We start from the raw sequence: 13,928 nt of genomic DNA, 5'->3' as shown, positions 1-13,928 counted from the left end.
TTAAGACCCCCAGTAGGCTTGGTAAACAGTAATAGGTTGAATCCTCTTGGCGAACACACACAGAGATGTTGGACAGAAGGTCTGTTATACTACCACATTGTACTTCAACACTCATACAGTCACTCCTCATTTGCACTTTTTATTTTGCAGTATTTATAATTTGAAATAAACCCCCATGTATTTATTAACTCAGTTTGTAAACAATTTGTAGATAGCATGTAGATGCACAATGATATAATAGAGACTGATTTAGTTGGTATGAGATTCTTGCCTTGTATTTACAGTATGTGATACTACAGTGTAAACTTTGAGAATGTCATCAGTATAGAGATGTTAACAGTAGCCTGTGAGTGAACCACACAACAGAAAAAGTTGCAGAAAACAGCAGTCTGCAGGTGTGAAGGCAATTTAAAGTTCAACTAATCTGTGTCTTCTTTTTTAATGTGTTGTTTCACTCTTGGGCCACTGAACCTGTAACACTGTCCATGGTGCCAACTGCAAAAAGCTCATTGAGCAGCTTCTTTGTACTCTGATCTTTTATTGTGGCAGCTACTGAATACTTTTGATGCACAATGAATTGTTAAGCGATTAATAAGAAAAATAGGAGTATTAAGAAGAGGCATTTTCAGTGGGTCATTCTTTGTAAAATTTTATTTTTACGCTATATTTACGCTCTAGTTTAGAGTGGCTTGGGAACAGCAGATATTTGTCTGGCAGCTATATCTGGATCTCTGGAGTATTTGTTGCTCTGTCGAGGACATTCCAAAACCTCACTGTGTCCTTTTTCTATGAAATCTCTTGAATGCAATAAAACCATTGTTGTCACATGATCTTTACTTATTAATATACATTGAAGTACAACCATAACTCTAAAGTAATCTGGCCTTACACATTGTTGTTCACGTCCTAAAAAATATGGCTCACTAACAAATATCTCTGAATTAATGAAATAGGAAGTGGCTTGAGGTATAGTTTTATTAGACATTCTCTTACACACAGTGTATGTACTAAATAAATATGTTCTCTTTCAAACCTCACTCGGTACCTCACTATGGGAAGCGCCTTCTGCTGTGACCAATCACGGAAGCGCCAATATCACTACGTCACCACGACAGACCAATCATCTTGAACTGCACGCCCCCCCTGGCGCCCTACTCTGCATTCTCGCGTTCTTTCCCGCGAAGTTCACTTGAGCACCTCAGCAGTCTTGGCGACCAGACTCTCACTCACCAGTTCACAGACGGAGCCGTTAAGGTAGTCACTGAGCGTGGGTTTCTAGCGTATTATTCGTGTATTAGCTTCTTTTCGTTAGAAGAAAACTTAAACTTCGTTAAAAGAAAAACTTACTTACGGGTAGACGTTGTGGCGGTCTTTTATCTGTTGCTAACTTTTTCGGGTCAAGGTAGCACGTCGCGGTGATATGTGCGTCCGTTACTGCTGTTGCCGTCAGAGTTAGCTAGCATGACAACCACCGCGGCCTCTCAGGGGAACGCAGGTGGCGGCAAAGGAATTGGGGCAAAAAGTCTTTCGCCGCCGCCGCCGCCGCCGCTGCTCCCACCGCGACATCGAACCGCCCTTCTCGCCCGCCTGGCGGGAAGAAGAGAAGTTCGACTTACGAAGTGTGGTTAGGGAGAACAGGCTCAGCAGTCAGAGATCGCTCCTCTGATCCTACAGACGGGGTCGGTTCAGAGGGAATGTGTCACACAAAGCCCACGCCAAGCACTTTATATGTCTGTTCATTAAAAATGCCACTGTCATAACCAGGCGTTCAGCCGAGGGTGAAGTGTGTAACTCAGGAAAGAAGAGAAAACAGAAGTGCAGGACAGACTGTCGCCGCCAGGGGGAGCAGCTGCTCCAGCTGAGCTTCAGGTCCACTGTCCGCCAAAGCGAGTGAGCAGTGCGCATGCGCAGTCCGTCCCTGGGTGTTTAGAAGCGCTCCACAGAATGTCTCCTCGTTCTACGTCATTGGAGGCCCCCCGGAAGTGGTGGTTATCAGGAATTTTCTGACAACAGATGCTTCGTTGTGAGAAGGAACGGAACCTGGCCCCCGGTTCTCCACCGCGCTCTTATAAATTACCGGGAGTTGCCGCCAGTTTCCTAGCTTTTCCTAACATTTCTGCCTCTCCCGGAGAATTGTCATGTTTTGGTCAGATCAGACGATAGGACAGCGGTGGCTTATATAAACCGTCATGGTGGTGCACGCTCAGTCACACAGACTAATTTACAGGTGATTGAGACTATTCAGAGCTAAAGGGCGCCGTCTAGCGTTCGTTGTATGATGGGAAATGGCGCGTATTTGATAAATGGTGCGACGAGAGGGCCGTCATTTCTTCTCAGAGTCCTGTTTGGGAAGTGTTGTGCTTCCTGCAGGATTTATTGGACAATGGCTTTCCCCACTATTAAAGTTTATATGTGCCTGTTGGACAGCATTTGCTAATAAGGAGGTTCATGAGGGGAGCCCACAGACTATGGCCTACTTCTAAACCATTAGTTCCCTGTTGGGAGCTGCCAGCTGTTGTGAACCCACTCTTTAGGCTGCCTTGAAAGTGCTTTCCCTCAAGACTATCTATTGCTGGCTCTGACATCTACAACAGATAGATAAGCTGCATGCGCTGTCTGCACATACATCCTGTCTTCAGTTTCCCTGGACAATAGGAAGGTGATGCTGCGCCCTAACCCAGCCTTTGTGTTTAAGGTTAGAGAGGCTTCTTACAGCTGCCCCACACTGGAGCCTGTCACCACCTTTTACAGCGTAACTCTCTATGTCCTGTGGGAGCTTTACGCGGCTACTCGGACAGGACTAGAGAATTTAGGAGGGATAATCAGCTTTTTGTGTCTTGGGCTCCTTCTCACAGATGGAGGGCCCTGACTCGCCAGCGCCTGTCTCACTGGGTGGTGGAGGCTATAGTTCTGGCCTACGGGCTCATTCTGTCTGTAGTATGGCCACCTCATGGGCCCTTTTCAGGGGCATTTCTGTGGGTGACAGGCTGCTAGCTGGGCATCCCCACACACATTCATTCAGTTTTACTGTCTGGATGTGACAGTGCCATCACTGGCTCATTCAGTACTGAGTGTGGGCTCATGATGATTGTGTGGGTTAGACCCTGTCTGGATCAAGGTGTCGGATCGGAGCATGTAATCTGGCAGTGGGCTACATCTCCTATAGTCAGATACCCAGTGAGGTTTGAAAGAGAACTTAAGGTTACAATGGTAACCCCGGTTCACTGAGAACCGAGGGAGGTATCTCACAATACTGCCCTACTTGTGTGTGTGCGTAGAACGTGGAAGACAGTAGAGACTTGAGAACACTTGAGAATGCAGAGTAGGGCGCCAGGGACGGTTATGCAGTTCGAGATGGTTGACCTGTCTCCCGACAGACATGGTGACATTGGAGCTTCCATGATTGGTCACCACAGAAGGTGCTTCCCATAGTGAGATACCTCCCTCGGTTGTCAGAGAACTGGGCTTACCATTGTAACCTTAAGTTTCATTACCAAAATGCTGCATCATTGATGCTGGGGATAGGTTTTTTTTTTTTAAAGGTAAAAAATGAAGCAGCAGAGTTGGAAACCTGACTTTTATCAGCTAGAATGGGTCAAGCTCCTAAACCTCCTGAATTTCAAATAAAATCCTCTAACAAAATCTCAACAGTTGCACTCTGCTGTACAAATGGACAGTGAATCAAGCTCGAACCTTGTCAATTTGTTCTAGGACAGATGATTGTAGAGTCAGACATTGTCCATGCTTCTGTCTGTACTGAATAAACTATCCATTCGATTGAAATCACTGTAATTTTCTGTACATTTCCATACGCCGGCGTTTTTAGCACAGCATCTGTTTCGCTGCACATGTGATAAGCAAAACCTCTAAATGTTGGAACCGATCAAAACAATGAATGTTGTGTTTCTCTCTGAAACCGCCACCGCCGCGGCTTCTGGTAAGCTCATTTGAAAGTCATTAGCTTCCACTTAACGCATATACGCACCTTAGCCCGTTTACCCAGACAGCCAAGCAACCTCCAAGTACACAGAAATCTCTCAGAGCATCTTGTTTTGTAATCATGCAGCAGAACTAGATGATATCAGCTGAACAGTGAGGTTTTTGTAAAACTGTTCATCCTAAGGCTCTTTGGTAACGAGCAGCACATTGGTGCTGGGTGTGGACACCACCCTGAATGGAGTCTGATGAAGTGATGAACAGCCAGCTCTCTCTACTCTGCCAGTCTCATGTCCTTGGCGTGGAGAATGTTATCTGCTCTGCTCTTTGTCAGGTTTTTCCCAAAATGTCATGTACTTTTACTCATCCATGTAACCTTAATATACATATATCCTCCTTTCCTTCTCTCCACCCTTCACTTCAATCTCCTCCTCCTCTGCACTTTAGTGCTCCTTTTGAGTGAAAGCTTTGTCAGAGGACAGCTTTTTAGCTTACTTCTCCCCTCTCTTCTCTTCATTTACTTAAACCTTTGCCTCATCCATTCTTGTTTGGATTACTCTCTCAAACTGCTTCAGTGTTTTCTTCTGTATTAGCTGTTTTCCTTTTCACTCCCACTGTTCCTCTCCATCCTGCTGTCAGTGCTGTATTCTGGGCACACTATGTGGTGGTGGCTGCTAGGCGTGTTGAGCTGTGTGCTGCTGGCAGTGGTCGTCATCTTCTTCCTGACCACAGGGCAACGATACAAGGTGTTCAACGAGAAGTGCCTGAGGCCACCAGGTCCCCTGGTCACCGACATCAGACAGAGAGATGACAGGCTGAAACGAGGTAAGGAAGGTTGTTTCTGATATAGAGTCCTGAATCTTGTGTTTGTGGATGATTGGCTGATACTGTACTGTACTGTCTACCAGCTTTGTATTGTCCTGCATCTAACTTAAAGTTATCCAAGTATAATCCTTTACATAACTTGGTTTGGCTCGTCAGAAAATAAATCTTACAGAGAGGTGTCCAGTTCCATCATTTGGCAGCAGCACAGTTAAATATGAAACTCTTGAGCATTTTTTTTATTTCAGTAAAAATCCCAGTGGCTCCATGGATGACGATGTTGGTCAGTCCATCACTGTAGTTCAGACTAGAATATAAAATATAGACCAGAATATCTCAATAATTAACTGTTTTCATTAATCTTTCATTTGACACAAACTGTCAGAATCCCCCGAGGATGAAGGCTCACTGACTCGCCTGACTGGTCCTCCAGTGCCACCAGCAGGTCTGAGATTTCAGTAATGCAGTGAAATACCCCGCTGATGTGGTTCTCCACCAGCCAATGGATGTGCGTCTGTCCAAGGCTACAGCCTGTCCGTCCTTGGGAGCTGGATCTCTCCTTCACTGTGGTGCTCCCGGAGGTTTCTCTTTTCCCACTGGGTTTTTTGAGTTTTTCCTTCCCGAAGAAGGAGGGTCATAAAGGGCAGGTGATGCCTCGGACTGATCCATTGGCCTCATCGACTGCTAGATTGTTTGTTCGCTTACACTTGTTTATTTCAGTGAACTTTGTAAAGCACTATGAGACACTCTGTTGTGATATTGGGCTATACAAATAAAATTGAATTGAATTGAATTGAAAATACCTTGACATCTGATAGATGGACTGGCACAGAATGTATGGAGAGAAATGTTCTCCCATACTATTATTTGTAAGATAATTTGTGTCTTCTTGACATTTGAATGACTGTGCAGGGATTTGTACAAATGCATACATATTTAGGAACACAACTAAATTAGTCTCAAAAGTCAAAAGAGAAAAAGAGTGTCTCAGAATGTACTTCCAAAGTGACTGACTTTTCCTCTTGTGCCACAATGAAGTTAACATTTATATACATATGAATATACTGAGTAAGTATATACACATATGGAGAATCTAACAACTGTTGAATGGATTGTTGTGAATTTTAGTACGGACATTCATATGGTCCAAGAGGATGAATTTTGATAACTGTAACAACCCCTCTGCAGTGTCATAGCCCCAGTTGGTTTATGACTAAACACCATGGATGTATAAGAGAAAAAGAGTAAAACTAATAGCATTACCATCAGCCATAGCTGTGCTTTTTGTGTTTAATGCTAATAAGAAAACCGTAGCATGCTCACATGCTAAACTAAGATGGTCATTATACCTGATAAACATCATAACTGACATGAGAGCATGTTGGTTTGCTGATGTCATGGCTGGACACAGTCTCACTTTAATGGTATTTTTCTTGGTCGTGCTTCCTTCACATAACCATATTGGGACATTTTATTCCTTTCAGTTATGCACACCTGTACACTTTTGTCTTAACTGTTCAGATTCAGGCTGAACTCTATTCATTCACACATAGCCAGTTCTCTGTTGGATCTTCTTGACCGGTCTTCAGTGATCTTGAGACCAGCTCTCACAAGCTTCCACCAGACTGATTTCACAGTTCAGTGATGCATATGTGCCTGTGTGCCCCCCTGCAGGGTTTCGTGTGGACCGCATTCCCCCTGATCTGGATGCTGTGGTGATTGGCAGCGGTGTGGGAGGTTTGACAGCAGCAGCGCTTTTGTCCAAAGCTGGGAAGAGGGTTGTAGTTCTGGAGCAACATGATCAGGCTGGAGGGTGCACACACACCTTTCAAAATAAGGGATTTGAGTTTGATGTGGGTAAGAAGGCAAAAATATATGAACAAACACACACACACAGCACACATAAACGTTCTTTCCTTTCAGCTGCATTTATTTTTCGTTCAGACATCTCAGATTTTCTTCATGCTGGTGAAAGATCATTACAATGTGTTCAAATAGAGATTCATAACTAGAAAAGTAAGCCTAGCCATAGCTTAACATTGAAAAGGAAAGTAGATACAGCACAATAAAGCACAATTAACTTAAAGACAAAAACTGAACACACATTGTGGTGGTGAGTTCTATCTGTATAATGAGCCATAAGTGTGATGACTGCATTGGAAGACAGTGGCACTGTTGTGTGTGTAGTGCTCCCACTACCACCATGTACACCATGATCTATTTCAAATGCCAAAGCTAATTCTTTTAAAGAAAGCCGCCCTGTCTCTGTCTGAATTAAATCCTAGTGAACTGGAACACAGTCGGTGTTTGTTAACACGTGACAGCATTTAATGAACTGCAGGAGTTGATTGAGTATGATGACTTGCTCTTAGCCATGTGGTTTTGGAAACACAGAGCACCAGCTTATATAAGCCTGTGTCCACATTCAGCCTTCCAGCCAGTGAAAAAGAAATGTTGTTTCTAAAATGAATAATTCATGGCCACAGATTGTTAATCTTTGCTCTTTACTCCCTTCATTTGTATGCACAAATTAACATAATGTTAAATGGTATTTAACTTGTTAAAGGCATGTCAAAGATACAGCATAGTTTAGTAGTAGTAGTAGTACACAAGCAAAATGTAGAGTAATATAAAACTGCATTATATCTAATAAGCTCAATTAGATTATTGGACTGGCCATTATCATGATTATTAAAGGAATTCTGATTCTGATCATTTTGCATTGCATTAACATTAGGCTGCACAGTATCTGTGTAGTGACTAAAATAGTTTTTAATTAATGGTGTTGAAGGAAAGCGTTAAGGAGACACAAATGTTTTCAATGCAATAACCTAAAGATGTTAATATGAAAGAATAAATAAAAGTATTTCTCATGGCAAAATCAGTAAGTAATCAGTAATTTAAGTACAAGTGCCTAAAAAGTAAAATACAATACACTATGTGAATACAGTACTAAAATTCATCACAGATATAACACATATAACACACTAACAGAGTTTCTTCATTCATAACAACAGGTCAGTTTCTTTAAAAGAAGATTTTTTAAAAGAAAATCCAAGTTGTATTTAGGAATGTTAGTAAAAATGGACAAAGAACACAGTAGGAGGGGAGATTACTGTCATATCAGACCCGCTGGGGAAACTTTTATATAAAATAGAAATCCTAAAAAAAACAAAACAATGCAGCCTTCCTTGTTCAGTGCACTTTGCCTTATCTTTTACATTTTAAAACATTATAGAAATGAAGTTGATCTAACCCCAACACTACCACCACCAGGTATACATTACCTGGGCCAGCTGCATGAGAACAGCCTGCTGAAGGTTGCTCTGGATCAGATCACAGAGGGACAGCTGCAGTTCACACGGCTGGAACAGCACTTTGACACACTGGTCCTGGGTCAGCTTGACCAGCGCAGGTAGGGCATGTCTTACATTATAATTTTTTTTACACTTAAATTCTTTCTGTCTTTTATCCTCTCTTTCTTCTGTAGGGGTTTCTTCGTTTGCTCTACATAGCACTGTGAAGCCATTACTTACAACAAAACCTGACTGATTGAAATTGATTTTATATTTTCCCACTGTTGAGAGTATCTACAGAGGACTATGAATCCTACTTGACTTTAAACTAATCAGAACAACATTTCCCACTTCTCTGACGCGCCATAACATACTTCTTTTTCATTCTCAGGGAGTATCACATCCATGCAGGGAAGACTGAGATGGCATCTAGCCTGAAGAAGCAGTTCCCGGGAGAAGAGGAGGCCATTGATGAGTTCATGAGATTGATGAAGGTAGAGAGGGAGGGAGCTGCCGATAATCATGATGGAATAATGCAAGAGAAGGGGAGGATGGGATGAAACAAGGCAGTGGGTAGAGTTTAATGAAGAAACAAGGTTTTAATGTTTAATCTTTGACAAATCTCACTTTGAGAAAATGAATATGTGGAATGCCACAAGGCTCAAGTCTGAGTCCACTATCATTTGGGAAACTCTGTATTGGTTTTCACTGCTATGCTGATGACACTCAACTCTGTGCAGCTGTTACTCCTTTTTACTTGACTTGGCATTTTGAGCTCCCGTCTTCTCTTTGTTTGACTCTTGGTCCACGTACATATTAAATGTTTCACTTCCTAAATCACTCATACGAGTGGCAGTTGGCCTCCCTCTTCTTACCGCTGGCACAGCTGCCGTCCTGTTTACTGTTAAAACAAGTGAGATGGAGAAGGCAACCATTCCCGCTGTCTGAAAGCACATTTACTGCAAAACAGTTAAGGTGCATTTGACACAATTAAAGTGTGGTGTTGATTCTAATCAACAAATGTGCATGTCTGTGCTCCTCTTGCAGCTAGCCTCACGGCGGACACCACTCATCGCCATCTTGAAGATGATCCCGTATTGGCTGGTTAACTTCCTGATTCACACTGGCCTATTAGATCGCATATCTTCAGTGTTTCGCCTAGCAACAACCAGCCATTCAGAACTAATGTCCAGGCTCACGCAGAACAAGGACCTGCAGGCACTATCTGCCTACCTGTTCTACGGTGATGGACATACACACCCGCATACATCACACATCACACACACATTCTGTATTCCCTCTTCAATGCTCTGTATTATGTCACTTTAGGTGTGCCTCCGAAAGAGTCCAGCTTTCTCATCAATGCTCTCCTTCTTCACCACTACAAGCGTGGTGCGTACTACCCAAGGGGGGGCGCCAGTGAATTTGCCTTTCACATCATCCCTGTCATTCAGCAGTCGGGCGGTGCTGTGCTGGTCAGGGCTCCCGTAGAACGCGTCCTGCTCAACCAGAAAGGGAAAGCCTATGGTGAGAATGGAAGGGGAGGACAGATTCTGTGATGATGTGGCCTTTTCCATTCACGTGTTCAGCTTGTTCTGTTCATGAAAGTCCGCAGTGAGACAGTTTTGACTCCCTGTTTAACCTTTCAAGCATACCTGTTCAAGTCACAAGCCTTCATTCATGAATTCAAAGCCAGATGCATGTCTTCCAGCTGTCTTCTTGGGATTAATGATGTATGTGTATGTCTATCAGGTGTGACAGTTCTTAAAGGACAAGAAGAAATTGAGGTCCATGCACCTGTCATCATTTCCAACGCTGGGATCTTCAATACGTTCCAGAAGTTTCTGCCTCGGCAAATACAGGATAAACAAGGTACACCACTAAACAGTTAACAGCCAACACTGCACTGTTTTTCTCAGTTACTATCTTTTTCTACTGTGCATTTCCTGTACCGTGTGTTTGTGTGTTTAGAGGTCCAGTCATTGTTGGGCATGGTACGTCATGGTATGGGTTCCTTTTTGGTCTTTGTTGGTCTGGATGGAACCAAAGAGGAGCTGGGCATTGTTTCCACTAACTACTGGATGTATAAAGACAATGACTTGGACTCACTGTAGGTTTTTCAATATTTCATATTCTATTTAATTCTTTCCTCTCCTTGCATTATTGTACTCAACACATCCCATGTTGATTTAACCTGTTTCCATTTTCCATCATATTTTGTATTTTACAAATGTAGTAGCTGATGTTCTGCTTAATAAGCTTGTGTGTGTGTGTGTGTGTGTGTGTGTGTGTCTATATGTGTGTGAAGTATGGAACGGTACTCTTCTCTGAGCAGAGAGCAGGTATTGGGCAACATTCCCATGATGTTCATCACCTCCCCATCCTCTAAAGATCCTACATCCAACATCAGACACCCAGGTAACATGCATGCTTGCTTGTTAGTTCCTCCTGGATTACCCCCTGTGCCATCTCTGATTTCTGGCTGATCTCTATGAACTCTTTCTGGCAGACACAAACTGACTGTTTGCTGAGTCAAGCTTTCCATTTTAGCACGGCACATATACCGTTCACAATGATACGTTTGTGGAATATTGAATCTATCTATCGCCAATTAATAATCTCAAGACATTTTCCATAAAAAGCAGGTCAGACCGAACTCCTTAATTAAGAGAGAGACCCAGCGATTCAGGAATTAAGGATTCAATGAGCAGCATCAGCTATTCTATTAGGCAAGAGTGGCAGGAAGAACTCCCCTTTAATGGGAAGAAACCTGGAACAGAACCAGGCTCAGAGGTGGGCGGCTTTCTGTCAGGGTCCATGTTGGGTGGAGGTAGAACAGAGAGAGAGAGAGAGAGAGAGAACCACAGCAGGAGAACCAGGACCAGGATCCACAGGAACCTGAAAGATGAGAAAAGCACAGAAAGGCTCTGGGGAAGATAGCAAGTTAGTAACAGACTAACTAATTAAAAGTTTGTCTGCTAATTAAAGAGACATGAAGCATCAGAATGGAGAGGAAGAGGAGGAGCCCAGTGCATCATGGGAGTCCCCCAGCAGTCTAAGCCTATAGCAGCATAACTAGGGGCTGGTCTGAGCCAGCCCTAAACTATAGACTTTATTAAGGGTTATTAGATACCAAAACACCAGACTACTGAGACAGGATTTTAAACCTCCAGAAGTACAATCATTTTCATCCCTACCTGTAAAGAAGCAGAATCATGTCACATGCTGAGTTACCTGTGGAGGAAACTTTTGTGCTCGATAACCCAATAGTTTTACTCAAGAAGATCAAGATTTCAATGAAGTGAAACATCTGTATCACTCACTCGTAATTCCCCATGCGCATCTCTCTGCAGGTAAGTCCTGTATGACGTTGCTAACCATGGCTCGCTATGAGTGGTTCGAGGAATGGGAGGGGACAAGGCTTGGCAAGAGGGGACAGGACTACTTGGATCTGAAAAATGGCATGGCCCAAGAGCTGCTGGAGTGGGCACTAACAATCTTCCCTCAACTACGAGACAAGGTTTGTATCAACATTGGCCTCCAACCGGTAACACATGTATAAGTCCCCCTGGTGACTAAGTTAGGAATGGCTGCATTTCTAAACAAAATTAAAGATCATTGTTTAATTAAACCAAAAAAATATGCTTTGAAATAAGAATTTGATTTCACTATGCATTCTAATTGGCTATCATCAAACTCATGCCCTGCAGCAGGTAGCTGTTTTAGGCAAAATAAAAACCACTAATACACCCACTGTATCTGTGCTGTAGCTATGGGTGTGCTAAGGTGTGCCTGTCCGACCCAAAGAGGCAGCTGGCACCCAAAAACCAGATGCATAATGAATTTTTAGTTACAGCCTTGTTTTCTTCAAAGCTGCGGTGATTTCGCTGCTTTTCAGTGCTTAATTTGCAGGCAACAGCCCAGAGGGACACAGAGGGTGTGGTTGACCTATTTTAGATTTATTTGGTGTGAACCCGAATGGCTGTAGAGCAAAGGTCTGTTTTCAAGATGACTAATCACTGGTGCAGCTTTCATCTTTCTGCTCCCTTTGCCAATACAGGAAGAATATTTTAGGTCTGTAATTATAATACAGATTATATCGCCTGCTTTAGAAATGGGTGTATCAGAGCCAATTTCCTGGCTGCAGGATATACTCTGCATTAATAACCTTGGAGACAAGATAGGAAAAAGAGTCTTTAAACCTCTGTAAGAGTATACTGTCCATTCCAAATGCATCTGAGGCCTTTGGATTTTTTTAAAGAGCCTATTGTTTTCAGTACAGCTGTTTCAGTGGTATTTGTTCAGTTAAAAAGTGGTTGTGTGTTATCCACTGATGATGGGATTATATCATGGCCGTATCTGTCGAATAGTGTATTTTATCTCCAGTTGAGGATAATATCACAAACACAGCTGTATGAGAGCACTGCTTCCAGAGCGAGTCCTTGACTTTCAGCAGGGAATCTGGGATAGAGGAGGAGGGTGTAGCAGTCAGTCTGGTGGCTCCGGAATGCACAAGAACATCACGGTTTCCGACACACAAACACCCACTTGTTAAGCTGTGCTGTTTACAGTAATCATTAGCAGGGAAATAAAAAAAAAAACATTACAGAATAGATTCCATTAGATATTACACAAAATGTGTTTAGAGATTTTGATGGTGACAAAGGAGGCACCACAAATAGGCCTAGTTTTTGGTCCCAGTGTGGGAGGTCCCACAGGATGTGGCACAAATGAAGCCTTGTTATATTTTGTAGAGGTATAGCAGGGCTTAATTTGTTACTGTTCTTTTTTATGTGACTATATCCTGCCACCTTCTTCGCTTATGCAGATATGCAATACAAGTATTTGATTTTGTATTTATTGTACTTCTTTCTACAAATACCATGTGTATGTGTCTGCACACACCTGCAGGTGGTAATGGTGGATGCTGCCACTCCTCTGACTAATGTTCACTATTTGGGCGCTCCGAGGGGTGAGATGTACGGCGCTGAACACAACCTGGAGCGCTTCACCCCAGAAACAGTCGCCAGGACACGACCACAGACGGCCATCGATGGACTCTATCTGACAGGTGACCCGGCCGTCTCTGGTCTTACTTCTGCAGAGACTGTCGCTGACACACATGCTCAGTCTTTGTGTTTGTGTTCGTGTACAGGTCAGGACGTGTTCTGTAACGGCATGGCTGGAGCGCTGCATGGTGGACTGCTCTGCGCCTCTGCTGTTCTCAATCAGGTCCTCTACATTGACCTTCTCGCCCTGAAGACCCGCCTCAAACACAAACAGACCAAACATAAGCTGACCTGGTAGTTACAGGGCTGTAATAGAGGCTAAATACATGTAAACATTGTTTACCTGCCTGTTTCCACAGTCCCTCCTGAGATCTTACACATTCTTAACACATACAATTAATAGTGCACTCAAACTGGACTTTCTCTCTCAGTCTGTTGTACATTGTAGGATAACATGTTTTGCCTTCTGCTGGTACATGGTATCCCAATGTTTGTCATTGTGTCCTGTTAACACAACCAGCAACCCTCAGTTCAAGGTGCCTGAATGTCAACTCCATAGCTCTTAACCCATATTATCACAGCATTAGGTTTTTAATTAATGCTTTTACAATTATTAATACTATGCAAGTTAAGTGCACCAATGTTTTTTTTTTACATTTCCACAAAGTGGAAAGAGGGATGAGGAGGAGACAGAAGGGAGGGACAAACTTAGCATGCAAGAGTGGTGACAGAAAACATGGAGAAAAGTGCTACTGATTCAAGATTTAAAGGAAAAGATCAAGGAGGAAAAGAGAGAAACGGATGTGGTTTTGGAGAAAGATGAACGAATTCTGAGAAAGCAGAAAAGGAACTAGCATTTCATCTG

The 13,928-nt window shown here is 43.0% G+C and overlaps 1 protein-coding gene across 1 annotated transcript; it reads left to right on the top strand.

Moving 5' to 3' along the window:
- Window positions 1–4,595: 4,595 nt before the first annotated feature.
- On the top strand, window positions 4,596–13,595 carry LOC139217099 (all-trans-retinol 13,14-reductase-like). Its single transcript, XM_070848381.1, has 12 exons — window positions 4,596–4,761; window positions 6,433–6,615; window positions 8,035–8,173; window positions 8,446–8,548; window positions 9,102–9,297; window positions 9,384–9,581; window positions 9,807–9,926; window positions 10,026–10,164; window positions 10,363–10,472; window positions 11,408–11,574; window positions 12,966–13,125; window positions 13,210–13,595. Exons 1-12 carry the CDS (start codon window positions 4,596–4,598, stop codon window positions 13,359–13,361), a joined length of 1,833 nt encoding a protein of 610 aa, XP_070704482.1. The 3' UTR covers window positions 13,362–13,595.
- Window positions 13,596–13,928: the final 333 nt, after the last annotated feature.

The sequence above is a fragment of the Pempheris klunzingeri genome, chromosome 17 (genome assembly GCF_042242105.1).
Source record: "Pempheris klunzingeri isolate RE-2024b chromosome 17, fPemKlu1.hap1, whole genome shotgun sequence".
Lineage (NCBI taxonomy): Eukaryota > Metazoa > Chordata > Actinopteri > Acropomatiformes > Pempheridae > Pempheris > Pempheris klunzingeri.
Note: the sequence above shows the minus strand (reverse complement) of the source record. Positions and strands in the feature narration are given on the sequence as shown.